At 32.9% G+C, this 27,999-nt stretch overlaps 3 protein-coding genes across 4 annotated transcripts in view; 1 reads left to right on the forward strand and 2 right to left on the reverse strand.

The window, feature by feature from the left end:
• Positions 1–1,184: 1,184 nt before the first annotated feature.
• LOC134682236 (UBX domain-containing protein 7-like) lies at positions 1,185–14,440 on the reverse strand. The gene is made up of 11 exons (XM_063541752.1): positions 14,316–14,440; positions 12,933–13,077; positions 12,132–12,196; positions 11,510–11,578; positions 10,332–10,450; positions 8,754–8,900; positions 7,615–7,705; positions 6,286–6,339; positions 4,945–5,430; positions 2,244–2,323; positions 1,185–1,744 (listed from the first exon to the last, which is right to left on the reverse strand). Exons 1-11 carry the CDS (start codon positions 14,365–14,367, stop codon positions 1,586–1,588), a joined length of 1,467 nt encoding a protein of 488 aa, XP_063397822.1. The 5' UTR covers positions 14,368–14,440; the 3' UTR covers positions 1,185–1,585.
• A 6,945-nt stretch (positions 14,441–21,385) lies between these two features.
• LOC134682252 (thioredoxin reductase 1, cytoplasmic-like) overlaps positions 21,386–27,999 on the forward strand; it is a 45,434-nt gene continuing 38,820 nt past the window's right edge. The window contains exon 1 of one of the 2 annotated variants that reach the window (XM_063541754.1): positions 21,386–21,512. The gene's annotated coding sequence lies outside the window, so the exon portion shown is untranslated. Of the gene's footprint in view, positions 21,563–27,999 lie in introns of both variants that reach the window. The other variant, XM_063541753.1, reaches the window with a different exon arrangement.
• On the reverse strand, positions 23,189–27,112 carry LOC134687608 (uncharacterized protein K02A2.6-like). Its single transcript, XM_063548078.1, has one exon. The coding sequence runs from the start codon at positions 27,110–27,112 to the stop codon at positions 23,189–23,191; it is 3,924 nt and encodes a 1,307-aa protein (XP_063404148.1).

Here is a 27,999-nt window from a genome sequence, read left to right on the forward strand (position 1 = left end):
CCCCATGTCATATTTGCTCTAAATGCTTTGGTTTTTGAGTTATAAGCCAAAAACTGCATTTTACCCCTATGTTCTATTTTTAGCCATGGCAGCCATCTTGGTTGGTTGGCGGGGTCACCGGACACAATTTTTAAACTAGATACCCCAATGATGATTATGGCCAAGTTTGGTTAAATTTGGCCCAGTAGTTTCAGAGGAGAAGATTTTTGTAAAAGTTAACGCCGGACGCAGGACGACGCCGGACGCCGGACGCCAAGTGATGAGAAAAGCTCACTTGGCCCTTTGGGCCAGTTGAGCTAAAAAAACACACCCCTGTTTTTAGTTACAAAGTGCCGTAAATCAAAAAGTTTAAATCTAATTTTCACCAAAAAGTATACAGATCATTTAACATCATAAGAAACAACTATATTAAGTTTCATGAAATTTGGATAAGTCGTTCTCAATTTACAGTGCGACATGTTTACGCCGGACAGACGGACGGATAGACGGACGGACACCTGACATATGTATACCATAATACATCCCTTCAAAATTTTGACAGGCGTATAAAAAGAGAAGAAAGGCCCCAAAAATTAATGAATAAAGAAAACTAAGCAGTCAGTAATTCAGTGGGTATTTTTTGTTGCTGCACATCATATTTGTTATTAGCTCATTTTTTTGTACATAAATCATGCCCTTAGATTTCTCTTTCAAATTTTTATAAATTTTACATTTTCAGGCCTTTTATAGCTGTCTATGTGGTATTGGTTTATCTATCTGTTGAAGGATGTTGGTTAACCTATAGTTGTAAAATTCTATATCATTTGATCTCTGGTGGAGTTTGGTCTCTTTGGCATTTATGTCACATCTTCATATATCTAAATTCAAGGAATTTTTATTTATAGTTCTGAGGAAATTTTATTTCAGAAATTTCATCGGATGGACAGACAGGACATTGGGAAAGGGGTTAATTATCTGAATTGTAAATTTAAGAATGAAATAGCAGAATGATATTGATATATATGTATTCAACAGCATAAACGCCAGTCAGCTTTCCAAAAAACTACTGGGTACATGTGGAGGAAATTTTTGTTTATGATTGAACAGTTAGTACTTTAGAAACAATCCAATTATCTTAAGAAATACTTAAAGAAATACTGACTTGTGTACTTCATAGGCAAGATAGGCTAAATAAATATTCACAGTAACCTTGCTGGTAAAAATATTTATTAAAAATTTACATAAAAATTATGCACCAATATTATTTCCTGTTCTGGCTGAGCTGAAAAACTCCTGAGATGGAACTGGCTTTACTGACATAAAATCATTAACTGACTCATTCAAAAGTAAATATTACTTTCATTAATCGCTGCCTTCCAGTTTAAATGTTTGCATATCTAAAAATGTCTTAAGCCTTACCACTCCATAAGTAGGAATGTATTTCAGGTAAAACAATAAAAAATCTCGAGGTAGGTGGATTTTACCTATTGAGGCACGATTCGAATTTGAGCTTGAAATTGAGATCTAGTTATATCATAACAGTAAATTATATTCACTGTACATTTGGCTTAGATTGTCTATAGAGATTGACTCTTCAGGATTTTTTTCACCTTGCCTGCACAAACACTGATTCCTGGGGGTAAAGTCCTGCATCCTCCAATGTAAGTTCAAAGTCCATGTATGATAATTTGCGTCTTGGGAAATTTGTGACAAGTTCATATCGTTCATTACTAAATCCATTTTCTGCAACATACAGCACTAATGCCTATAGCAGAAAAGAAAGAAATTGTAAGTTTAAAATGATGCAACAAATAACTTTACAATGAGTAAAAAGAACTGGTGCATTATCATAAAACAAACATCATACAAAGTTTAATGAGGAATTGAGCATTACTTTTGCTCTACTTAGCACGATTAAAGGGTGTAAACAAAAATTTTAGTACCTAAAGGTAAAGGCATGAAATTACCAAAAAAGAAAATGAACTGATTGCAAAGAATTTGTCTAAGTCTTAAAACTTTTTATGACAGTTGAAAGTTAGGGTTAACATGCAACCAAGACCAAAGGCTCTTTTGTTTTTCATTTGATGAAATATTAAAAATACAATTTGGAAACCTTGAAATGAAAACAATGATAATATTATTAATAATCTTTTATTCTATTGTTCAAAATATTTGCTGAAAATTTATTCAAGAAAACTTGTCTTAAGATGTCATAAGATGAGCTTCAAATTTTCTAATTTTGACAAATAATGTATACTAATTACCATAAGTTTAGATTTACGAGATACTGCTAACTGCTGTCTGTTTCCATCAGGAAATCTGATCATCAGTGATGTCTGAGGATCTGAAATGTAGATAAAAGGCTTGTATTTAAAATTTTAAATCCTTCATTTGCACCAATTTGATTCTTTCGTTAAAACCTATTCTTTTTTTTATCACTAGCATGGATGCTATGTTTGCTTTAACATTTTAACAAAAGTAACAAAAATACATGTTTAATTATTTGACCTACATGCTATATTTCATAATATCTGGTTATAAACGGTTTTCAATCACTTATTCATAAATTAATTTTGGTCCATATACTTCGTTGTGACACGATGGACATATTTTGCACTGAAAGGAGCAGAGAAGTCAATACCATTTCATTGATTTCCTTACATATCAGCAGGTCAGTTTCCTGAAACTTAAAAATATAGCTTTCCAATGTACCATCAAGTCATGTAAAGCCAGAGCCACCACAGATTATGATGGTCTGACTAGGCAGATGACCAAAAGGCAGAGGCAAGAGAACTATGGTTATAAAGCAACAAAAAAAGTCTGTAGATTTATCATTTTGTCTCATGTATTATGTTTTTATGTTCTGTAAAGTGCTCTTGATGTGTAAAAATTAGCATTCACCTGGTATTTACTTGTATACAATCAGAGCAAGTGAAATACAGATCGGCTCAATGCAAAACCACAGATGAGAGACATGCATATATTTTCATTATTTTTACATATAACATAAATAGTGGCTTTATTTATTTTGGAAGGAACAAATTTCCCTAAGATTAAGAAACACATGTACATGTATTTTCCTGGATATTTGACTTTTACTGTTATGCTTAAGTCTACAATTAACAGTCAGGGGACTTACTTAAACAAGTGATTTTCTAAATCACTGATTCAAGTAACATTATTTCCATAAAGGTTGGAAGTTAGACTTGTCTTTCTTTAATAATCACATATTTAAGTAGTACAAAATAATCACTAGAAGATATGATTTAATTTTATTGTAGCTTTAAACAGTCAGAGCTCAGACATAAACAAGTCGATTATTGTTTTTGACTTAAATAAGTCGAAACATGCATTTATTATTAAAATGTAGTTTCAATTTTAGACTTATCTAAGTCAGAAAATGACAGACTTGTTTAGGTCTATTTATGTTGGTGAAAACACTTAATGTTACTTTGTGGTCAAACTACACCACCTATGACAGCAAAAACCTGTATGAGAGTTCACAAGGACTTGAGCTATGTATACATTGTACAAGTATTTAATTATCTAATTGAACATCCTTACTAAACACAGATGTTTTACCTCATTCAGTGGGATTCCAGGTGGTTGCATTGTAAGATTAATTAACCTTATCTCCGATTTTTTTGACTCTCATTCATATTTTTCTATAGAAGACAAAGCATTGCAATTGGCTTTCAATGTTGTCATTTTTTGATTAAGATGCATGACCTCCTTATCAATATGCGTGGGTCTTGAAGTTAACCCATTTTGATCACTCATCGACTTGTAGGAGTCCATATTTGCAACCTTTTGATTCTGGTCAATTAGTTCTTGTTTAACAATATTGGACTTATTCAAGTCGTATTTTGTCTTACATTAAAGGGAGACAAATCCTAAAACTTACAAATTTAGACCTCTATGAGTCAAAGGCAGATTCAGACTTATTCATGTCTGAGCTCTGACTGTTAAATATAGAATACTAATGATCTAGGGACTAATTATGTTTCTAAACTTATCAGAACCAACATCTGTGTTGTCTAGGATGACCAGGTCATTTCAGGTGAAGACCTTGTACTGAATCTAGGATAATGAAATAAAAATCACTTGTTTAAGTATCAGACCTCAATTTCCTTCCCAAAAATCACTTCTTTAAGTATCATTCTTTTAATAACCCCCACTAATTTAAACATCCCCGTACAGTGAAATTTTTATCATGAACAGTAGAATTTTATTACATAATCTGAAAGATGAAACCTTGAACTTCACAGGAAAAATACTCCCACTGCTGTGAAAAATCTTTTAAGAAAGTATCATTTAATTATGTAAACAGTTAAGCCATTATTATAGGACTTTTTCAACTAAAATAGAATTTTCAGCTAAATGATAGCATCAAAGGCATAAACCTTGCTACTTAAAAGAAGCAAAAAGTTCATATTTTTTAATTTTACTAATTAAAAGATATTATTTAAACCTATGTGTTGAAAATTTTGAAAAAACTACAAAATCCCAATTTGTGATAAAACCTCGAATTTGCTACTCAAATAAATGATTTAAAAATCACTTATTTCAGTAAGTCCCGTGACTGATTAAGGGTATAATGTTCATTGTCTTTCTTATTACTCATTTGATAAATTTTAATGTTGAAAAAATGTATAAAGGATGAGTAGGTTGCCTTAATTAAAATATACTGTCCTACAAATTTTATCCTGTAAATTTCTTCATAACACAGTTGCTTCAGTGCTGATCATGTCAAACTTAAATGTCCTATAATATTCAAAATATCATGCAATTTTTCTATTAAAAATAAATGCAAAGTGATATCTCCTGTGATCAATCGTGCATGGATACCCTCATTTTATTCCATATATAAAAGGTTAGGGTAGTATCCCACAATGCTGTGTTGTAATGTATACTTTTACTGTATCCCTGTTAAGTAATTTTGCTGTAGCAAGCATTTAAACTTACCAGTATCTTTACCAAGGAAATGTTTATAATTCCTGTCTTCACTCAAACAATAGTTATCTGAACTTCCTGTATTATTTAACATGCTGCTTTCACTTTCACTTAAATTGGAAATATTGTTTACAGAATCATTTTTCAAATCTTGGTCATTATTCATGTTACTTGCACTATCATTGTTTGTCTTATTAATATCGTTTAACTTCTCTTTGGCTGATTTTGTACTTTTAACATTTGGCGATGACTTGAGTGGTGATTGTGACACATCATCTTCGGAACCTGAGAATGTTTCAATATCATTGCTGTCGGAATCTGAATCTATTATAACAGTTTGAGGCACTTTGTTTTGGTTGATAGAAGCTTGCATGGCTGCCTGTAATTGTTCATCTTCTGTAGCATCCACGATGCTCGGTTCTCGACATGCACGTTTTGCTGCAGGACTGGGTTCCTCAGATGGATCATTGTAAGGATGCTCTATCAAGAAATCTGTAACTGTAAAAAAAGGCTTCAGTAGGTCAGGTAGGAAACAAGAGACTTGTATTAATATTGAAAGTTTAAATCAAGATTTATGATTGTAATTTAAGACAATATTGGCAATAACAGGATGACAATTTATATTCTGAAGGGGTGGGATCTTGACAATTTTTTTCAATTTTAATAATACATGTACTCATTTTCATCTGCTGTAATGCATGTTGTTTTTTATCATGACTTTGCAATGTTAAAATATATTTGCACTTTTGTATACGATTAATTCTTGCATCTTACACTGCTGAATGTTTATCTTTATCCTGTCTTATGCAGGGTTATTTATTTTCAGCTCTTACCGAGGCAGGATATTCATTTATTAAAATCTTTCTACTCCCCAATCATCACAGAAAACTTAATAGTTGTCTCTTATCAATAAAAATAAGTTCAAGGTATGATGATCACATCAGACAGATGTATATCCCAATATTAATTTTAACATTTAATACACTCTTTACTGTTGACAATAATGATAGAAACAAAAATTATGTACATTTATTTAAGGAATGACTGTAATATTTTTTCTGTCTATGAAGAAATAACATTTTTTTTGTTTTTTTTTTGAATAGACAGAAAAAATTATTACACTCATTTCTTATAAGTTATATATAAATTCTTTTTTAAACCGTAGAAAACCATGAAAATAACGTTGATGACGTCACGGTCACATGACTAAATTATGTCTATGGGCTGATAACAAAATTACTTCAGCCAATCAGAAGACGTGTTACATCCAAAATTAAATTATTGCATGCTAAAAACAAAATTGCTACATAAAATTCTCTGCAATAAAATATCAAATTCATAAATATTCCTTACCTAGTTCACAGAAAACTGTGGCATCTAATTTGTTCCATGTTGACATGTTTTCACCTAATAAAATAAGATGAAAGAATTTACTTAAATCATTTAAACAGTCTAGTGCAAATGAACATTGAGTTCCTATTTGGGACAGGACTTTCCATTATGAATTTTCCTTGGATTTCATTATTTTAGTTATATAATTTTTTGGCATAATCTAACTCTGAAATTGTATAGAAACTTCTGACATTTTTGTTACAAATTGAGAATATGAATACAGCAAGAATGCGTGCATTGTCTTGCTTACTTAAGAATATCCAACTTGTAATTCAAAGTACAAAATAACAGGAGGTAGATGTCTGATCCACCATAAAAGCTCTAACAGGTTACAACTGATCATTGCAATGTTGATAACGTCTATGAAGTCATTGTGCTCAATAGTTTAGTAAAAAATACTTGGACAAAAGTTTTATAATGCATTCAACATATTGAAAAATTCAAAGTAAACATTACAAAATTATTTGATAAATCAGAAAAGTGAGCACACATCACAACTCATCACTGGCAATCTGATGACAAAATATGTAGTCCTTCAGTTTAGAATTTTAGAGAAAAGAGTGATGAAAAAGAGGAATGGACAGACAAGCTCAAGGTGATTGCAAGACAGCCCCCCTCCCCCTCCCCCAAACCTTTCCACTTTGGGGGTATAAAAATTTATATCAGTGCTGAATAAGGGATTTATCACTTTTAATATATCTATGGGTAATGGACGGATAAACCAGCAGTTATAACATATCTAAATTAAATAGAGAACTTGTAGTGAAAAAGTCATGCATAGCGTATGTAACAACTAACAAAACTTTTAACTCTCTTTTATCCTGCAAATGACCTTTCTAATATTTTAATATCAGTGTATAGATACAGTGTAACATGAATCGATATTCGTATACTAGAGGTATATAGTTGCCTGGTTTCCTGCTTCTGTTAAGAGTAAGTGGTAATGTCAAATTGCTATTTTTGTTACAGTTCAATTTGTGGTCTTAATTGCAGTTAACACCGAAGTCATTTTGATTTGTAAAAAAACAAATTCAAAGATAAGAACAGAAACAAAATGTACAAAATTAATTGCAGGATATAAAGAAAATAACTGTTAAGTCCCTTTAAATATCATCTGTTTTTGAAACAGGAGTATTCGCTCGATGAAGTTCTCATTACATCTGTTTCTTAGACTCGTCCAAATACAGCTGATATTTAAAGACTCTAAACCGTTATTGTCTATATAACTGTTGAAAGGGCTTTGTGCTTCAGTATAGATAACAGTTTGAAGGCTAGCTATACAAATTCTACCTGTTCGTGGATCCACCACTGCAACAAATGGCCACTGATTGACTTTGTAAAACTGACAAAACTTCTTTCCTTCTTCACTATCGTGATACACCTGCAAGAAAATAATAGACATATTTTTGTAATTGTAGCATTTTTTTTCAAAATTGTTTACCCTACATTCTGCCACACATATAACACATTTTTTAAATCTGACTTTTGTGTGCAAACTAGCCATGAAAACCTATTCAGTGAATTTCAAGAGAAAATAATTTCCTTAGATGTATGTTTCATTACATGTATAATATGTTATTCTGATTGACTAACTGCACATCACATGTTATTCCTTAAGCAGGTGTATCACACAATAAAACTTATCATTCATGATGACATGAGGTCCCATAATAAAATGCACAGGTCAATTAAATAAAAACTTGATGTAAGTTGTGTTTTCATGATCCTAGCTAAAATATGTTATTATAAGTATTGAATGCTTCTTTTTGTAACTTCATAGGGTTGTAAAAGCATTGACCGTGTGCACATTTTTAGAATGAAGCGCTTCCGCGCGCTTCATACAAAATGTACTTCGGTCAAAGCTTTACACCCCAATAAATTACAAAAAGAAGCATTCAATTCTTAAATAATAGGAAAAGTTTAAATATTAGTACTCATTTTTATTCCCCTCCAAAAAAATTTGAGCTAGCCATACATTACTTACAATTGTAAACTCATCTATTGTCAATTCTGAATGTACTTAGAATCAAAAGCTGGACAAATATTAGTTGTTTATTTTTAAATAGGCTGAGGTTTAAATAAGATTGGGCTATTATAAAAATAACAAACAGGGGTTAACTTTAACTAATAAAATTTACATGGGTTTAAATGTCTTTCACAAAAACTTCTTTTCCAGTTGCTTTTTTTTCCTCAATTTTGCTTGTCAATTCTATATGATCACATTAGAAATATAACAATTCCTTAATCCAGGGGGTAGTTATCATTAATAAGAAAACTAAAAGGATCAGGTATGAAAGGTTTAACACAAAGTTGCTAATGTCCAGTATCACACTGTTGGTAGTAATTTTCCCCCAAAATTTATTTTTTTATATGTTTTAACACCTGCTATTTACATAAGCCCAAAGTCTTTAATAAAGATTTTACTATACCTGCCAGAAAATAAAATTGTCTTTGATGACAGCCTTGGCATTTCTGTTGCTCCATACATCTCTGTTTAATGCCTGGCAAACAAATTCTTGTACATTCTGGACATTTACCAATAGCCATTTTTTCCTGGTTTTACCTTCATCTCGTAACTGAAACACAATTCTAATTTGAAATATACAGATCAGATTTGTTATAAGATCCTGATGACAAATCCAATAGTTACTACATGTATTAGTAATTTTTTTATTAAAGATCGATTAAGATTACATAAACATTGATATTTTATTTCAAATTTTCTTGTATAAAAGTCTTTTTTTAGGTTGGTACCCGAGAGGCGAGAAAATTTGGATTCTTATTAACTTTATTGACTTAATTTCTTCTGTTAACAAATAACCAAGCCTTTTGAACATTCTAAGCATAATTTTTTAATCATAAAAATGGTTAACATAAGAGTTGTCCATAAGGTGTAAACACGAGGAAGCTATCATGCTGCACTTGGAAACTTTTACAGCATGATTAAAGTGGTACCAAACACCTTGACTAAAACTTATTTGCCTATTTTCATAAAGTATTGACAAAATATTTACTTTGACCCTTTGACAAAAATATAATAAATGTAGAATGTGTCCATGGGACACTGTTGATGCCCCACTTGTATATTACCTTATAAAGGGACATAACCTCATTACTGTAAAAGTGACACTGCATAGATTTGTACTTGATCTGAGCTTTCGTGATAATAAGCATTGTGTATAAGTTTCATAACATTTTGTTGTGGAAAACTAAAGTTATTGAACAAAAACAAAAAAATCAGCAATTTTTCCTTTTTGAAAAGGGGCATCACTCTAGATCGGTTAAAGTGACACCACCAACATTAAAACTAGAACTGTGTTTTGTGGTAATAAGCATTGTGTTCAAGATTCATTATATTTGTTTGAGTCAAATTAAACTAAAGTTAGAGAATGGAAACGAAAAATTCTACATTTTTTCAATTTGGGAGGGACATAACTCTAGAACATGTAGAACAGTACAAGTGACACCACCAAAATTCAAACTTGATCTGTGTTTGTGGTAATAAGCATTGTGTAAAAGTTTCATAACATTTAGGTGAGGAAAACTTAAGTTAGAGAACAGAAACCAATTTTTGGACGTACAGATGTACAAGGGTAAAATTTATTGCCCCATTCCACTACTGGGGGGACATGAAAATTTCGAAAAACTTGAACCACACCCTTTATCGGAAAAATTTCATTGGATAAATAGCAGTTTAAAAAATACCAATTTTGATCATATAGAAGCTTATAATATTTCCATCACAATAGAACATGATTAAAACATTCCGCTGATTTTTACAGGGTTATCTCTCTGTAGTATTAAGTTCCACCTTAACTGATTTTGTATATTTTTCTGCTCCTTAATATTTAGAGAATCATAAACAAATGTTAAAATACAAATTTTTTTTGTATAATTTGAAATTCTGTGTGTAATAGCAACTAATTTGATTTTATAAAAAAAATGATTTTAAGTTTGGGTAGACATTTCTTAAGTATCTTATAAAATATTCCCTTATAATCACCTACACTTGCAAATGTTCCCTTGAAAGTGATATCTATAGGAGGACGAAATAAATCTTCTAATGTTCTCTTCTTGTTGGGAACACTGGGGACACTACCAGATGCTAGCATTTCTTCTTGCTGTTCTGAAAAATTATACACATGTAATAAGAATTGATAAAACAAGTGAAACTGTGAGCTTCTGCGCACTGATGATACCCCCGCCGCAAGTGGATAATATAAATAGTGTAAAAATATGCATGTGTTCGGTAAACAGGAAGTTGTCGAGTGATGATTCTGAAAACGCATCACACAGTATATATATGTATGGAAGAATGCACAATGAAATTCAAATAAAAAAATACATGTACCATAAACATAAGGGCTGTTCCAGAAAATACTATGTCCCCCCCAGGGACGGCACTTTTATTTAACCCCCACCACCCACAGAAATAAAATTTAATTAGAACAGCACTCCCTTTGCATTTTGGTATTTCAAATACAACCACCCACATAATATTTAAAAAAATTGCCTTCCCTGGGGGGGACATAGTATTTTCTGGAACAGCCCTAACTGTATAGTAAACATCAAAATAATACATAAATAGAACTTACAAAAGAGTCAACACATGGTAATCTAGATAAAATCACCTTTGTGGTGATAGTAAATGTTTGTGATTGTTGATAAATATTTTAATTGATTGATTGATTTTTTTTGTTTAGCACAACTAACAGCACAGTGCTACTTAGCCATTTTTCTCATAAAATCTTTGTGAATAATTATTTTGATTGATGGATAGTTTGTGTTTAATATCACTTTCAGTATACTTCGTTATACATGTATATATGGGGATAATTTGCATTGGTGGGGGAAGCCAGAGTACCTGGCTAAAACCATTTCTTTTAAGCTGGAAAACTTGTTATCTTTGTCAATAAGGTTGGAAGCAATTGTAATTTGCCATAACCAGGTTTGGAACTAACAACGACAGTGTTCACAGGTTAGATCAATGATGAACTATTTAAAATACCACTCAGCCACCCAGACCTCAATAAATATATTGAAGTATCGTTCTGTAAATCAAATAAGTATTTCACATATCTATTACTAAATTGATGAGTTATCACCCTCAATAATGAACAATATCATTGTTTTACCGAGTTTCAGTAACCAGCGACAAAATAATTATGTGTATTGTATATCTTACTTGCTTCAGCCTGAAAATCTCGAAAACCATCAAATACTGATCTTGTTTTTCTTTTTCTGCCTCTAAAACCTATGAAAAAACAGAATAAATTTTAAAGCTTAGAACAGTCTATCAAAACCAGTGCCCCATTTACCCTGTGTATCTGTAATCAGCATGCTCATTTAAATGTGCATAAATAAAGCTGTTGGTTTTGTTTTTGAATTATATCACTTTTTGTCAAAGCTGTGTTTTTGTTTGTTTAAGACTCACAACAATAAGTGCACTCATTTGTTTTGATAAATTTTGAATTGACAGTTATAAAGTCCATTGCTAAAACTAAAAGCAGTTTAAGAATATTTTATAATGGATATTTTTGATGTGTCAATAGCAGTAGTAGGTAATACATACCTGCCAACTTTTCAAAATGCCCATGGGGGTTTGTGTGCAAGATGGCTGCCATAGTCCTATAAAACCTTCAAATACATTTTAATGTTGTTTTTTGGCTTTTTCATACTTTTTTAAGCCAGAAGTCATTGTAAAATTAATTGTTTTGTTTAAAATTACTCTTTCAAAATTTCAATTTGGGAGCCTCCATGGGGGAAATAATGACAGTTGGCAGGTATGGGTAATATTTTAGTTTTACCATAAATTGGCATTTCTTCTACCAATGTCTCACTTCTCTGTGGTATAGGTGCTCTGACATCATCTCTACAATTAAATAAGATCATGCAAAATTATGAGTAGTATATACCACCAAAAAAACCTAGTGTGATCATTTAGGAAAAAATTTATAATTACCAAGAACAAAATATTAGGTTTCTTGAACACTCATAAAACTACAAGTATGTAATGTGTAGAAAAGATCAGGGGCAGATCCAGTCATTTTAAAAGGGGGGGGGGGGTCCCAACCCAGAGTAAAAGGGGGGTTCCAGCTATGTGCTCCCATTCAAATGTATTGATCGGCCAAAAAAAGGGGGGGTTGAACCTCCCCACTGGATCCGCCAATGAAGATGATATATCACCTGCATTTACACAAACTGTCAAATATATTTTTTTTACAAAGACCCTTTTCCATTTGTTAATAGTTTGAATGTCACTTTAGTATCGTTTTCTTCTCTCTTAGTTAATAGTACATCTAGTACATTTTTACATGGTCAAATAGTAATGATTTTTTTCTTAAATTTGTCGAAAGTTGTAGATTCAAGAGACTGGTGTTCCGAGCACTAAAAAATATCTTTGAAAATATGTTGAAATCTTCATAGAAATTTCCTTCAAAATTATTGTCATCATGAAAAATAATTAGAGTTTATAGGCATATTTTATGCTTCACAATGTTCATTGTTGTTTCAATAACTTGATTTGTTTTTCATACATGTCATATCAAAAAAATAAGAAAATAAATCCTCATAGAATTTTTTCTGTTACTCAATTAATGATAAATTACCCATCATTTCCATAATCTGATGTTGACGGCTGATCATTCTCTGTTACAACACCATCTGTATTACTGTCCATGTGCATTCCTATAGCCATGTCAAGGTTACAGTTGCAAGCTTCTAACAAACGAACACCAACTTCATTTGTAGCTCCTAAATATTGAAAGAAGAAAATGTAAATGCATATATCATGTAATATCCAAATGAATAAATTAATAAAACTAGAAGCTCTGAAAAGCCTTTGCCTCTCATGTGCATCTTTAACAATGGACACTCAGCAACATTATAGACTAGATAATTCATGAGTAAAATCTTGGTTTTGGTTTTTATCTTTTAATGCTGATAATTTTTTCCGTTGACAATATCCCTCTTACATTCTTAACATGATTAACTTCACAAATAATACACAATGACAGATCTTGAACAAGTTGAAGCATAGAATAAGAATAGGAATATCATAAATATGAACAGTTTTATTTGTCAATCACAATTATGATACATGTATAAACATGATTTACATTGATTTTTATTGATTACAGTGATGAAAAAATTAAATAAAACGAATAGATTCTAGCTATCTATACATCATGTACATGTAGGTACATTTGTACTGACATAATCCATAATTTTGATGTGGCTCTGTACATCCTGTCAGTGTAATTTTGCAATGATTCATATTTTGTACTCTTATCATTTGTTTTTTTTCTCTTCTTTTTTTAACACAAAATGAATACAACTTGTATAAATTTAGGTGCTGCCAGGATTTAAACTTTTAAAATTTGTTTTGTATGCATTCAGGGAAAATTTCATGTTTTTGTGAAGTATATACACCTTATCGCTATTTGTCCACAATCACTGGATATCCTACAACTTACAATTTCCCGTAAAATTGTGACGTCATAAGACAAAATATTATAATCTGACACCACAATGGAAAAGTGATTGTTGTATGCATAAAAAGTTCAAGGGGCCAGGTCAGTCGAGATTAGAGATAAGATGTTTTGGTGAACCTTAAAACAAACTCTGGAGCTTATCAGACATGTCAGATAGCTGCAGAACTGTAGCTCTTTTAAAAGTCCTCAAATAAACAAAAAAGATGATTATGACCAGGGTAAAGACTAAGAGCTACAGTTCCACAGCTACTCATCAGGTAACACCTGTATAATGATTAAATCTTAGTTTACTGTTTGCTGAGTATTTACTCTTATCTGGCGTTAGTTTCGTTTCACACAAAAATAATAAAGCCCAAACAAGCAAAATGATTGAGTGCCAGTGCAAATGTCAGGGGCTTTAATGACAGTCATACTTTGTTGTAAGCTTTTTCAATGTGATTATATATAACAGAATAAATAATCTAACGACTAAATCTGAATAATGGACATAGAAATAACCTGTAATTGCACAGAACTGTTCTAAAATAGCATTATCAACATTTGTTGCCATTCTTCAGCCGCTACTTTCGGAACCTCTTTTTTCTGGTAACCGTTTTCCTTCACTTACGAAATGCGTCGTAGTCTTTGACTGGAAACCAGTAAAAAAAGTTTAACTTATAACCAATTAAAATCTTCAAAAAGGATAAGAAGCAAATCTACGCCTTAGAGTCGTAATTTCCGACCCAATGTATGTAGAGTAAGGTTAGTTTTTTTTTTACTTGCTTGCTTTGTTTTTATGTTTCAACTTTGCTTAAGTGCTTATGCTTATGCTTATGCATGTGTATAATATATAGTATTTAAATAGTGCAGCCTAAATGTGCATGAAATGTATGTCCTATGTCTTTTATGTTTTAATATTTAAAATTGAGAATGGTAATGGGGAATCAATGTGTCAAAGAGACAACAACCCGATCATAGAAAAAAAAAAAAAACAGAAAGTCACCAACAGGTCTTCAATCACGGTAGCGAGAAATTCCCGCAACCGGAGGCGACCTTCAGCTGGACCCTAAAATAATATATACTAGTTCAGTGATAATGAACGCCATACTAATTTCCAAATTGTACACAAGAAACTAAAATTAAAATATTACAAGACTAATAAAGGCCAGAGGCTCCGGACTTGGGACAGGCGCAAAAATGTGGCGGAGTTAAACATGTTTATGCGGAGATCTCAGTCAACCCTCCCCCTATACCTCTAGCCAATGTAGAAAAGTAAACGCATAACAATACGCACATTTAAAATTCAGTTCAAGAGAAGTCCGAGTCTGATGTCAGAAGATGAAAACAAAGAAATAAACAAAATGACATTAATACATAAATAACAACAGACTACTAGCAGTTTACTGAGACGTTACGCACGATATTGCGTCCCTGGTAACGTCAAAATTTGACGTTTTACGTCGGTAATCGAGTATACTTTGTTCGTTTTGATTGTAATCACTTTTGATCGATATGGATACTTCAAAGTCTTGAATATGTACGAAATATTTGCTACTGGTAGATACGCAAGCAAATTAACTTTTCGGACTTCTGATTCGGCTTATGTTGTATTTTTCTTTATATTTATTGTAACTTTTATTTTTTTGCTCTTTTCTTTTTAGTTTCTTTATCTCTTTACAATATTTAATTCTTTCTGTCTCGGATATGAAATTCTTCTGTTCTGTAATTAATATTTTACCTATTTATTGACAAATTACCATATGGTTTTTTTTCATTCTAGATAATTATTCATTTTCTATTTGATTATAACTACTTTTATATATTGCAGTTCTTATCGTGGTTTCTATGATTCTATCTATTTTCGAAATTTGTAATTTGGTTATTTTGTTTTGTCCTCTGATCTTAAAACATATGATCGAACCGTACTTGTTATTTAAAAAAAATGAAATATCGTTCATATATCATATGATAATACGAACTGCTGTCAAATTCGATGGCCTAGGAGGATGATTGGCCTAATGAGTTCATATAAAGTGATAAAAAGCATGGTAATTTTAAGATAAGCTCGTGGCGAGATTTGTTCGACTCCGATGCTAATCGACAGTTATTGCAACTATTTTAACTTAAGGTCGCCGGATGTCCGGCTTCTCCTACCTTTGATGACAGGTCAATAAAATACAACAAATGTCGTTTATACATGATGTGGTGTTTAACATCAAAACAAAGAACAAACTTCTAGAAATAATTTGAAAATACATATATGTATAGCGTCCCGAATCGAAAACGTTCAAAAACGTAAGAAAATTGATCAGTGGACAAATTTGCAAGACATTTGATTTGTTAAAAAACGAAGTCATTTCGACTTAACAGCTTATCAAAAAGTATGTTATCGTATTGTGGGGTGAAAGCACAATTACGAAAAAGCACTGTTTTATATGCTACAAATTGAATATTTAATGAAATGACGTTGAAACTGACAGTGTTTTTGTAAAAAGTTGCGAAATTCGACATTGGACAATCTTGCAAGACATTTTCCCGAGGCCAATGCGTTTTTATTTGTGGTGCGAGTGCTGTAAAATTCCGGATTTAAAATGGTCTATCTAAGCACATTTGGAGGAATAATTTATAAAAAACAAAGTTTTATATCATCTGATATTTTAGAAAGCGATAAATTTTGATAACTTAACATTTTCAGAAACCTGACCATGGCGAGGATTATTCATTTTTGAAAAAATAAATTTTTACCGTTCGATCAACACAAAAAACAGCAATGGCGTCATAAATTATATTAGACTTTTATCATTCATGCGAATTTTCGCGGATTTTAAACTTTTTATTAGACCACAAAAATTCCCGCAAAAGTTATTTTGCGAATAATTTGTTACGTCTGACACGCATATTTTTGACGTTTTGGTAATATTTGTATCATTATTTGAAATTATTATGAAAAGTTAAAGAATATTTTTAATATTTTTGGAAACAGTAATACCTGCCTAATCTACGGATATAAATTTCATAGAGCTGAACTAGTTAGTTTTCATAGAAGAGCTATTTATCAAATTGCTCTGTCGCATTTCACGGCATTGACGCAATAACGTGCTTAACGTCTGACATGCCAGATTCAGACTTCAATTAAACTGATTGAAAGATTAATTATGATTTCATCATATGGATATCAGGCACTTACTTACTAATATAAAAGACCACATCCACCTCAAATATATATATAAGTAAATATTGAAAGTAATCATTATATTTAGACAAAAAGATTTGTAAACCTTTTAGTATCATGATCCTTTAGCGACTTTTGCATTGACGTGATAGAACAAAATGAAAATTATTTTTGTGTACTAGACAAAAATAGTGAAATAAGTGGAATTAACTATTTTCGGAGTGTATTTTTTTTATGTTTTAGATGATAACGTGCTTTTGGTGGTCTTTTTTATTCTGTTGACATTTATGACTTTTTTACTCTTTATACTTTACTCTTCCACACAATCTTACCAAACTAACGTTTTGATTTCCTATTTAATTGAATGGTCGTTTGGTAAATCTGAATGCAAATACATTTGCTGCAACACATTTTGTGCCTCCTTCTCTACTGAGAAAGAGGGCCTCTGTGGCCGAGTGGTCTAAGTTGTTACTAGTCATCACTAGCCAGTAACACTGAGGTTGTGAGTATGAAAACCGCTCGTGCGGGTACACTCGACTCCAATCTTAATTGACTAGGATTGTCAGTGTTCCTATCGAGGGTCGGTGTTTCTCTCCAGGCATTCTGGCTTCCTCCACCAATAAAAACTGGCCGTCACGAAATAGCCTAAATGCAATGCTTAAAAGTCGCTACCTTGCCACGTCCACTTGTATGTTTGTCCATCTGATGAGTTAAGACTTTTTCAACTGATTTTTATAGTTCGTTCTTATGCTGTACTGTTATACCACTGTCCCAGGTTAGGGGGAGGGTTGGGATCCCGCTAACATGTTTAACACCGCCACATTATCAAGTTATGTATGTGCCTGTCCCAAGTCAGGAGCCTGTAGATTCAGTGGTTGCCGTTTGTTTATGTGTTACATATTTGTTTTTCGTTCATTTTTTTTTTACATAAATAAGGCCGTTAGTTTTCTCGTTTGAATTGTTTTACATTGTCTTATCGGGGCCTTTTATAGCTCACTATGCGGTATGGGATTTGCTCATTGTCGAAGGCCGTACGGTGACCTATAGTTGTTAATGTCTGTGTCATTTTGGTCTTTTGTGGATAGTTGTCTCATTGGCAATCATACCACATCTTCTTATTTATATTAAAACACCAAAAAAATCAAATCAAATCAAATCAAATCTAATGAGAAAGGTAAATATGCTAGATATATATACCGAAGGTGTGATGAATTGATTTAGGTGCTAATTTTCTCCTTGATAATATCTATGTACGTTTCGGCAACAAAGTTTATCGACAGGTTCTAGGTATTCCAATGGGTTCTAATTGCGCACATTTGATAGCTGAATTTTTTTTGTACTGTTATGAATCCCAGTTCATGACCAAACTCAGTAAAGACCTGCCTTAATTGCATTTATTTGATAAATTTCACAGCACTTATCGTTATCTTGCCACGAGGACATTTTCCCTCTAAATAATCGTTTTTTTCTAAATAAACTGCCGAAATTTATCAAAAGAACTAACTTTAAATGATCAAATTTAAACGGTAATAACTGCCCTTTCCTAAATTTAAATATTTCGAGTGTACACGGGAAATTACACACTACGACAAAAGGGACAATTTTTTGTCAGTCCCTATTGTTAATTTTCCTTTTTTGGATGGTGATGTTCCTTTGTTTTTTGTTGCTCTGCATGTTCTGATTTTATGTCATGTATTGTAATTATTTGATTACGGCAGGCATTTTTATTACTGCTTCTGAAGATTAAAGTTTTCTTAATGATCAGAACTTGACCAACCGCTACTTTTCCTCTTTAATTTGCATACACAGGAATAGTATCATAAAATAATTTTGGTCTACGTGACTCGGCCGGCTCAAAAATGCTTACACTCTGACTCGTTTTTTTTAAATTGAAAAGCACACAATCCTCCTATTGGAACATATGACGAAGGGAACTTGGTTTATTTTTTATGAAACATTATATATAACAGCAAGTAGTATTTCCTACAAAAAGACCGAACTTATTCAACAACTTGAAAAATTACAGTAAATAAACCCGTTTACATAATATACTGTGTAAATATTTAATAAGCTACGAACCCGGATTCGATAACAAAATCGAAGTTAGATTAGTCTAGATATAAAACACATGTATTTGTACTAATATTTCCGGGGTCAATTAATAGAAACAATGCGTCATTTCATATACTAGTACATATATCCTATATAATACCATAAACGTTTTTTTATCATTAGTGTTAATAAATATGCGCAAGGCAGGGGCGGATCCAGCCATTCTAAAAAGGGGGGATTGCAACCCAGGACAAAGGGGGTTCAACTATATGTCCCCATTCAAATGCATTGATCGTCCAAAAAAGGGGGTTCCAACCCTGGCCTCCCTGGATCCGCCCCTGAATAATGACTGTAGAAATGATAATGAACGAAAATGTTCTAACGTAAAGTAGCAGCATGTCAAGACCCCTACAGCCCTAGCCAGGTGTCCGACACAAATTGAAAATGAAAGTATTAGTCAAGTTTAGCTGAGACTACTATAAACTAGGGTTCGTGTTGTTTATTCTTTAGTTTTCTATGTTATGTCATGTGAACTGTTTGTCTGTTTGCCTTTTTTCATTTTTAGCCTTGGCGTTGTCAGTTTTATTTTCGATTTAAGAGTTTGACAGTCCATCTTGTATCTTTCGTCCCTCTTCTATAACACATATGTGTTATAGCAGTCTCATGTTTTAGCTAAGATATTCTGTTTTTCCTATATCCAGTTGGATTGCTGACTATTTTTACACATATATCATGCACGTTCAGGCGCGGATGCAGAGGGGTGGGAGTCCGAGGGTTGGACCCCCCCTTTTTTGGACGATCAATGTATTTGAATGGGGACATGTGATTGGAACCTCCCCCCTTTTGTATTGGGTTAGGAACCCCCCTTTTTAAAATGGCTGGATCCGTCCCTGACGTTTTTTATTCTTTATTTTATATTTTGAGGATTTTTATTTAAAAAATGGAATTTTTAGGAGCGAAATTTCAGTGTCAGAAAAGGCTCAGAATGCAGGATTTTTACACCATTTATCAAAAATTTTCCCAGAACCCCTGCCGATTAACCCTCTCTATACAAGGCGGGACGACTCGCTTCGCATGCAACTCGTAGTTTTCTGTCGTACCAATTTGAATTTGGGTGCTACGCCTCTGACTTAAACACACAACATCCCTCCTTAATTTTCCATTCTTTTTATATTTCTAAATGTAAATATCGACATTTTAATGAAAATTTCATTAAATTAAATCGTTGTAGCAAACCTAGATCGAAATTGCAATAATAAGTAAAGAGTAATTCAGCATTAGTCATATTTGTCAAAATGAAATGCAAGTCATTGCAAGACTTCTCGTTGAGGTAAGAAAATTCGCGTTTTGTTCATTCTTTTGGCAGAGACATAGGCATAAGTAATACCATGTCTCTGCTTTTTGTAATTCTGTTTTTGTTTACAATGATTCAAATAAAATGTCATATATGATTTAGGCCTATTACAAATTTTAAAGAATAAGATGTAGGCAACAGAAACTCATACAATTTTAAGTTGTACCTAGAAAACGCGAAAAGCGAAACATAGATCTTTTAGTTTTCTTTGTGGTCCATTCAGTGGTCACGAACAAACTTTATATATATACATATATATATATCGGGTCATTGACCCCGGCCTTTCTATGTCATTGTGTTTAAAATAAATATCTAACATTTAATTTTTTTTCTTGCTTTATTCAGTTTGTGAAATACAAAAAGAGAGAAAAAAAACCAAACAAGAAACTTACAAAAACTTCATTCCTCAGTCACTCGGCCTTATCCGACACATGCCGTATTCTAATACATATTTTACACTTATTGGATCAGTTATTTTTTGCATTTTTGTAGTTCTGACCATCATGGCATAGTCTTTTTGTATGGTGCTTAGATCTTGTAAGAATGATCTTTTTTACTATTTACAGTTTTACATGATCTCAGTATGAGTCATAGAGTTTTTGAACTAAACAACAAAATGATTTTTTTATATAGATATAGGCACTACAGTACAGTATATTATGAACAGACCGGAGAGTACACGTATGTTAACTACTAAAAGCTCACTGAGTTTAAAACCAATTACAATTGATAAAAAAACCCTTATAGGTATCGAAGACTTAGATATCAATCATGCAGTACACATCCAACTTCCAAACATGGATTCAGTGTAAACACATCATTAAGTCAAAGACCTTGTGCATATTATGTCAACTATAACTGTATATTTTATGTATGATTTCGGCTCATTTTTTAATGAAGCACATCTCTGAAAAAAATATCAACTAAAAAGTATTGAAGTTTATTTTCGGAGAAAAGTGCCTTTGTTAAAAAAAAGTCAGAAAAGAAATAAATGGAGAGAAATCCGGACCCGTCTGTAGCCTCTCCCTATAAAAGTGACTTGCAAATTATTTTGTGACGTCATGAAAAGAGAGGGTAAAATATCGGATCACATGTGAAGGACTAACAGTTGTTATATATCCTTTCAATAGTTTTAAAGGTATGAATGGTATCTTATAGATCTGGTTGAATAATTTGATATTTTTGAAGGTGAGTACACTGCCATGTCAAGCTAAAATTTGAGTTGGAATGTGACTAAACCTTGTCAAAGTGGAAAAGGGGGAGGTGCGTTCATAAAGTTATTTCAGTTTTAAATATCAACTTTCTGAAAATATGCATGACAATAACAAGATAGAAAATTGTATAATTCAAGGACCATCACACTATTTCAGTGAATACAGATAAGAAACTTCAAAAAAGAAATTTGGTGAACAATTATGAAGATTGACAACTCCAAAGATGCTCCGAATGATTTCACTAATCACCGAAAGACCATGGACAATATTTTTGGGCATATTGAACAAAACTTCAAAAATGTGCCATGTTTTTGTCACTTCTATTATAATAATATCTTCCCCCATGTTGTTTTAATTAAAAAATATTTTACAGAAAAGATAGGGTGATAAAAACTGACAAACTGACTTCTTTCAGCTAGGATTGTGATTAATTGAAAAAGGAAATTTTATGGGTAATACTTTAGTCCAAATAATTATGACGTCTGGCAAGGCTATTTTAATTTTTTCTGGGACACCTTCCTACAACTTTAATGTTTTTTTTTGCGTCCCAGAAAAAATTTAAAATAGCCTTGCCAGACGTCATAATGTCTGCCAGGCTTCATGATTATTTGTACTAGGGTTACCTAAGCCTTGGTAACCCCAAAATTATATTTAAATCTGTCCCAATCTTTGTGTTGTGTCGTCGCTATGGAAAAAAATCTATGGAACGCAGCTTGGGCCATAGCTTATCAACTATAAAATTTAATACAATTCAATTATACGAAGAGTACTGCCCTTAAATATTGTTACTGTGACAGTAAAATATTTATAACAGTTGTGACAACATCTTACAACTTATAAATATTGGTTCAATAATTTAAAATCATCTAAAACTAATATTCATTGCATTTTTTTGGTACTTGAGATAATTTGTAGGATGTCTGTTAAAGATGCCTAAATTCATGAAATTGATTGATAAGGCTAAAATTCATAAACAATTTTTTTTCTAGGATAAATGATAGTTAGTTGATACTTTTCTTCAATTTGCGTAATCTTAAACCTTCTATTAATATCAAACATGCTTATCATATTTTACTTTTCACAACTGTTGTGTATTTATAACTGCATTTGGGTTCTTATATATATAACACAACTATACTAAATAAACGTGACTGCTTCTATAACTACATTTTATTAAACTGCACTATTTCATAGATACATACATAGAAAAGTATGAAAGATAGAAACCAGATGATATTTAATTGCCTTATTGTTTACAATGTCAGATTCTCTGCTGTAGGTTAAAAACTGCGTAGTATTTATAATCCGGTGATTTATAATAGAAGATAAAATAAACAGTCACATAAAATGTCAAAACACTATAGTTCCTCCCTGCTAATTCCAAACGTGTGATCACGTGTTCGCGTGATAAGAATTATGAATGAAAATTGACCTAGCAAATTGAAAACAAATATAAAGAGTATAGATAGAAAGATAGGTCATGCAGTTTACAATATTTTCTCAATATCATGCAAGATCAGACCCTGGTCTGATTATGATTACACGAGGGTTATTATGCCTCATAATGTGTAACCATAAAAGTCCTATTTATGCACACTGACTATTCCATTTCGGCAATTAATCTTTTTGGTGGATTTCGTTCTCTTATTGGATTTCGTCGCGGCATTGACATTTCATTGTTTTTGGTTTGTTCCGGTGATTTTTCGGCCACATGTTGTTGTGTGCGTGTCTCCGTATTGTCAACTATAATGTTATCGTTTTCGATTGATTGTTCATACGATTTTGGCATTTGAGTAGACTTTAATTGTTCTGTATGCCTTCTCCATGTGTGTCCGTTGGTGGTTGAAACTTTATACATGAGTGGTCCTTCACGCTCGCTTATAATTCCTGCTACCCACGGATCTTTTCCTCTATAGTCCTTTGCAATAACTCTTTCGCCTACTTCAAATTGTCTATCCTTCTTATTCATTCTTATTTCGCAAGATTTTTCCTGGCTCACTCTAACGGTGTTTCGTAAGTTTGGTTTTAACAAATGAAGTCTAGATCTTAAGTCCCTTCCTAGAAACAGTTTTGATGGTGTTTCGTGGGTGCTAGTGTGTGGTGTCTGGTGATACGTCAGCAAGAAGTTTGCAATCTTTTTGTTTACATCACCAGATTCCCATTTCATTGCTTTCATTGACTGTTTAAATGTTTGAATAAATCTCTCAACAAGTCCATTTGTTGCTGGATGATAGGGTGCTGACTTCGTGTGTTTTATTCCATTTTGTCTCAAGAATTCTGCGAATTCTGCGGATGCAAAACTTGGTCCATTATCCGATACAATATGAGCAGGTACTCCATTTCTAGCAAATACTTGTCTCATAATGTCAATTGTTTTTGTTGCTGTAATCGATTTCATTTCGAAAACCTCAGGCCACTTGCTATGCGCGTCCACCATAACAAAAAACATTCTGTTTATAAACGGTCCTGCATAGTCTATATGAACTCGTTGCCATGGTGTCTCGGGCCATTCCCATGGGTGTAACGGTGTTAGTGCTGGTGCGTGCTGATTTATCTGGCATCCAGTGCAGCTTTTGACTAAATGTTCAATGTCACTGTCTATACCGGGCCACCAGACATGCCCTCTGGCCAACGCCTTCATTTTCACCATTCCCGGGTGACTACTATGAAGTAATTCTAGAATTCGATTCCTGAATTTAATCGGAATTATGACTCTTATTCCCCACAGAAGGCAACCATGACTAACAGTTAATTCATTTCTGCGAGTGAAATAAGGTTTTATTAACGAATCGTCCGTTATTTCCCATCCATTCATTGCTTGGTACAAAACTGATGCTAATACCTTTTCTTTTCGAGTTTCACGTTGAATTTCGGCGCTCGTAATTGGAAGGTCCTCAATTTGTAACACGTGAAAAAGATCATCTGCGTCTTCACTGTTAATGTTCATGTCACTTTGCATCGGTAGTCGCGATAATGCGTCTGCATTATTGTGTTTCTTTGTATTTTTGTATTCGATGTTGTATGTAAATCCAGAGAGAAAAATAGCATAACGCTGTAACCTAGCGGCGGTAGTTACAGGAATTGATTTTTCAGGATTAAAAATTGCTGTTAAAGGTTGATGATCAGTAATTAAAGAAAATTTCCTACCGTACAGAAATGTGTTAAATTTCTTCACTCCCCACACTATTCCAAGCGCCTCCTTTTGGATTTGTGCATAGTTCTTTTCGGATTTTGTAAGACTCCTCGATGCGAAAGAAATTGGTCTTTCCGATCCATCTGGCATAACGTGAGATAACACTGCTCCAAGTCCGAATGGCGAAGCATCACACGCTAAACGGACTGGTAATTCGGGGTTGTAGTGTGTTAACACTTGGTCTGACGTAATAAGCTCCTTTGCCTTTTTGAAGGCCTTTTCACAATCGTCTGTCCAGCGCCATATTCGCTCTTTTTCTAGCAGTTGATTCAATGGTTTAAGTACAGTTGCTGAATTAGGCATAAATCTGTGATAATAGTTTATTAGTCCTAAGAATGCACGTACATCCTTTACATTTTTCGGAGTCGGAGTTTCCATTACAGCTTGTACTTTGTCTGTAGTTTTCCTGAGTCCATCTGCACTAATTTCATGTCCGCAGTATATGACTTTGTCCTTGAGGAAAGAACATTTCTGCAAGTTTGCCCTTAAACCATAGTTCTGAAGTCTCTGTAACACATTTTTCAAGTTTTGTAAGTGTGTTTCGTCATCAGGGCCCGTTATAATCATGTCGTCCAACATGCATTGTACACTATCAAGTCCATTTAATACCTGGTCCATTGTTCTTTGCCATATAGCTGGTGCTGACGCAATTCCGAATAACATCCTATTATAACGATACAGTCCTTTGTGTGTATTGATTGTCATCAATGGTTTTGACTCATCGTCTACCTCCATATGTAAATATGCATTACGGAGATCCAGTTTCGTGTATTTCTGTCCTCCTGCGAGAGTAGCGAATATCTCATCGGTCTGCGGAAGCGGGTACTGATCCACCTTAAGCATAGGATTCACGGTGGTTTTGAAATCTCCACATATACGAATTGTACCATTTGATTTCATAACGGGGACAATTGGTGATGCCCATTCACTTGTGTCGACTTTTGAAATTATTCCTTCCTTTTCAAGTCTTATTAGCTCTCGCTCCACTTGCGGTTTGACTGAAAATGGCACCGGTCTAGCTTTTACAAATTTCGGTGAAGCATTTTCTTTCAACGTGAGATGTGCTTTTATATCTGCAACACACCCTATTCCCTCACGGAATACATTTGAATACTCCTTCAGTAATAAATCCAGCTTTTCATTTGAATTTCTTGATACTGAAATTTTATTAATCCACTTGAGATTTTTCCAATCTAAATTGATTTTCCTTAACCAATCACGCCCAAACAATGCAGGGCCACCTTTTTGCACTACATACAATTTAAGATTTTCACATTGACCATTATATTTAACTTGCACATCCATATATCCAGTTGGAATTAACAACTCTCCTGAATACGTTTTCAGGGTGACATTTGCACTTTCAAGTTTTTCATTTTGAAAATACTTGTCGTAATCCACAGCAGAAATTACTGACACGGCTGAACCTGTATCCAGCTCCATTCTAATTTCTTTTCCATGCACATTTGGCGTAATCCAAATTGAATCCTGATTGGAATTTTTAACACTGTGAATTCCTAAGTAATCATCCTCATCACTTGTGTATTCCCGTGATTGATTATCCAAGGAATTAACATTCTTTTGCGCCGGTCTTTGTTTCGGTTTACCGGATGATCTACACGCTTTACGAATGTGCCCTTTTTTATTACAGCTGTGACACACCGCGTCTTTAAATCTACATGTATCTGCTTTGTGATTCTTTCCATTACATCGGTAGCATACGAACGATTTTTGTCTATCTGTTGTACTTGGTGGCGGTTTACGTTGCTGTCGTTGTATCCTGTTTACAGAACTTTCGGTGTTGAATTTCCCTCTTAACTCAATTGCATCTTTGTTTGCAGTCTCTACGGCTATAGCAATTCCGATAGCTTTCACAAAAGTTAAGTCCGGCACAGTTAACAGTTTCTTTTGTGTCTGTTCATCTTTAAGTCCAACCACAAACTGGTCTCTTAAAGATTCATTTAAGTTCCCAAATTCACAATATTCGGCAAACTTTCTAAGTTCTGCTACATATTTATTTACAGTTTCTCCTTGTATTTGATAACGTTTATAAAAACGAAATCTCTCTGCGACAATCAATGGTTTCGGACTTAAATGGTCTTTCAATAACTTTACAATATCGTCATACGATTTAGTTGCGGGTTTATCCGGTAAAGTCAAATTTCTAAGAAGTCCATAGGTTTTCCCACCTAATAATGTCAATAAAGCTGGAACCTTCTTCTCATTTTCAAGTGCGTTCACTGCAAAATATTGTTCCAGTCTTTCAACGTACGAACTCCACGTTTCTGTACTATCATCAAACGGCTCTATTTTCCCTATATATCCCGCCATTGTCTAATTAACCAAGGTAATTTCACAGAAAATTATTTTCGGAAAAGTCCTTTGAATTAAAGACAATTAATGGCCATCCTCGTCGCCAAACTGTTGTGTATTTATAACTGCATTTGGGTTCTTATATATATAACACAACTATACTAAATAAACGTGACTGCTTCTATAACTACATTTTATTAAACTGCACTATTTCATAGATACATACATAGAAAAGTATGAAAGATAGAAACCAGATGATATTTAATTGCCTTATTGTTTACAATGTCAGATTCTCTGCTGTAGGTTAAAAACTGCGTAGTATTTATAATCCGGTGATTTATAATAGAAGATAAAATAAACAGTCACATAAAATGTCAAAACACTATAACAACTATCAAGAACTGATGACATATTCACTATTGCACACAATGTCAAAGTTGAACACAACAACAGATGTTTTGATTTTTCTTCATTTACGCAAGAGAAAAATCGTGAGGAAAATAGGAAATGAATAATAGTATCTACTTTATTTACACAATAAGCTTTGACCATATTTATTTGAAGAACTGGCCCTACGGAGCAAAGTTTGTTACACTATCGAGAACCGATAACTATAGAATACATTTAATCCTAAGAGCAATTCTCAACAATAGTTTTGTCAGTTGTTGCCTATGTTCTTAATAAGAAAATACATGACTGTTTAAATGTGTAGAAGAAACATTATAATCTATTAGGTAAATCTGAAATGTCATTGTATTAAATGTAAGGCTTGCATGTTCCGTGATTATAAATGGTTAACATGATTCATATGACCTATAAATTTAACAAGGAAATAAAAAAACAACACATTACATATTTGGAAATCATGGTAAAAATGTGCTGGCTAAACCACATGAAACTGGGGT

This window comes from Mytilus trossulus, chromosome 1 (genome assembly GCF_036588685.1).
Source record: "Mytilus trossulus isolate FHL-02 chromosome 1, PNRI_Mtr1.1.1.hap1, whole genome shotgun sequence".
In the NCBI taxonomy this organism is placed as follows: domain Eukaryota; kingdom Metazoa; phylum Mollusca; class Bivalvia; order Mytilida; family Mytilidae; genus Mytilus; species Mytilus trossulus.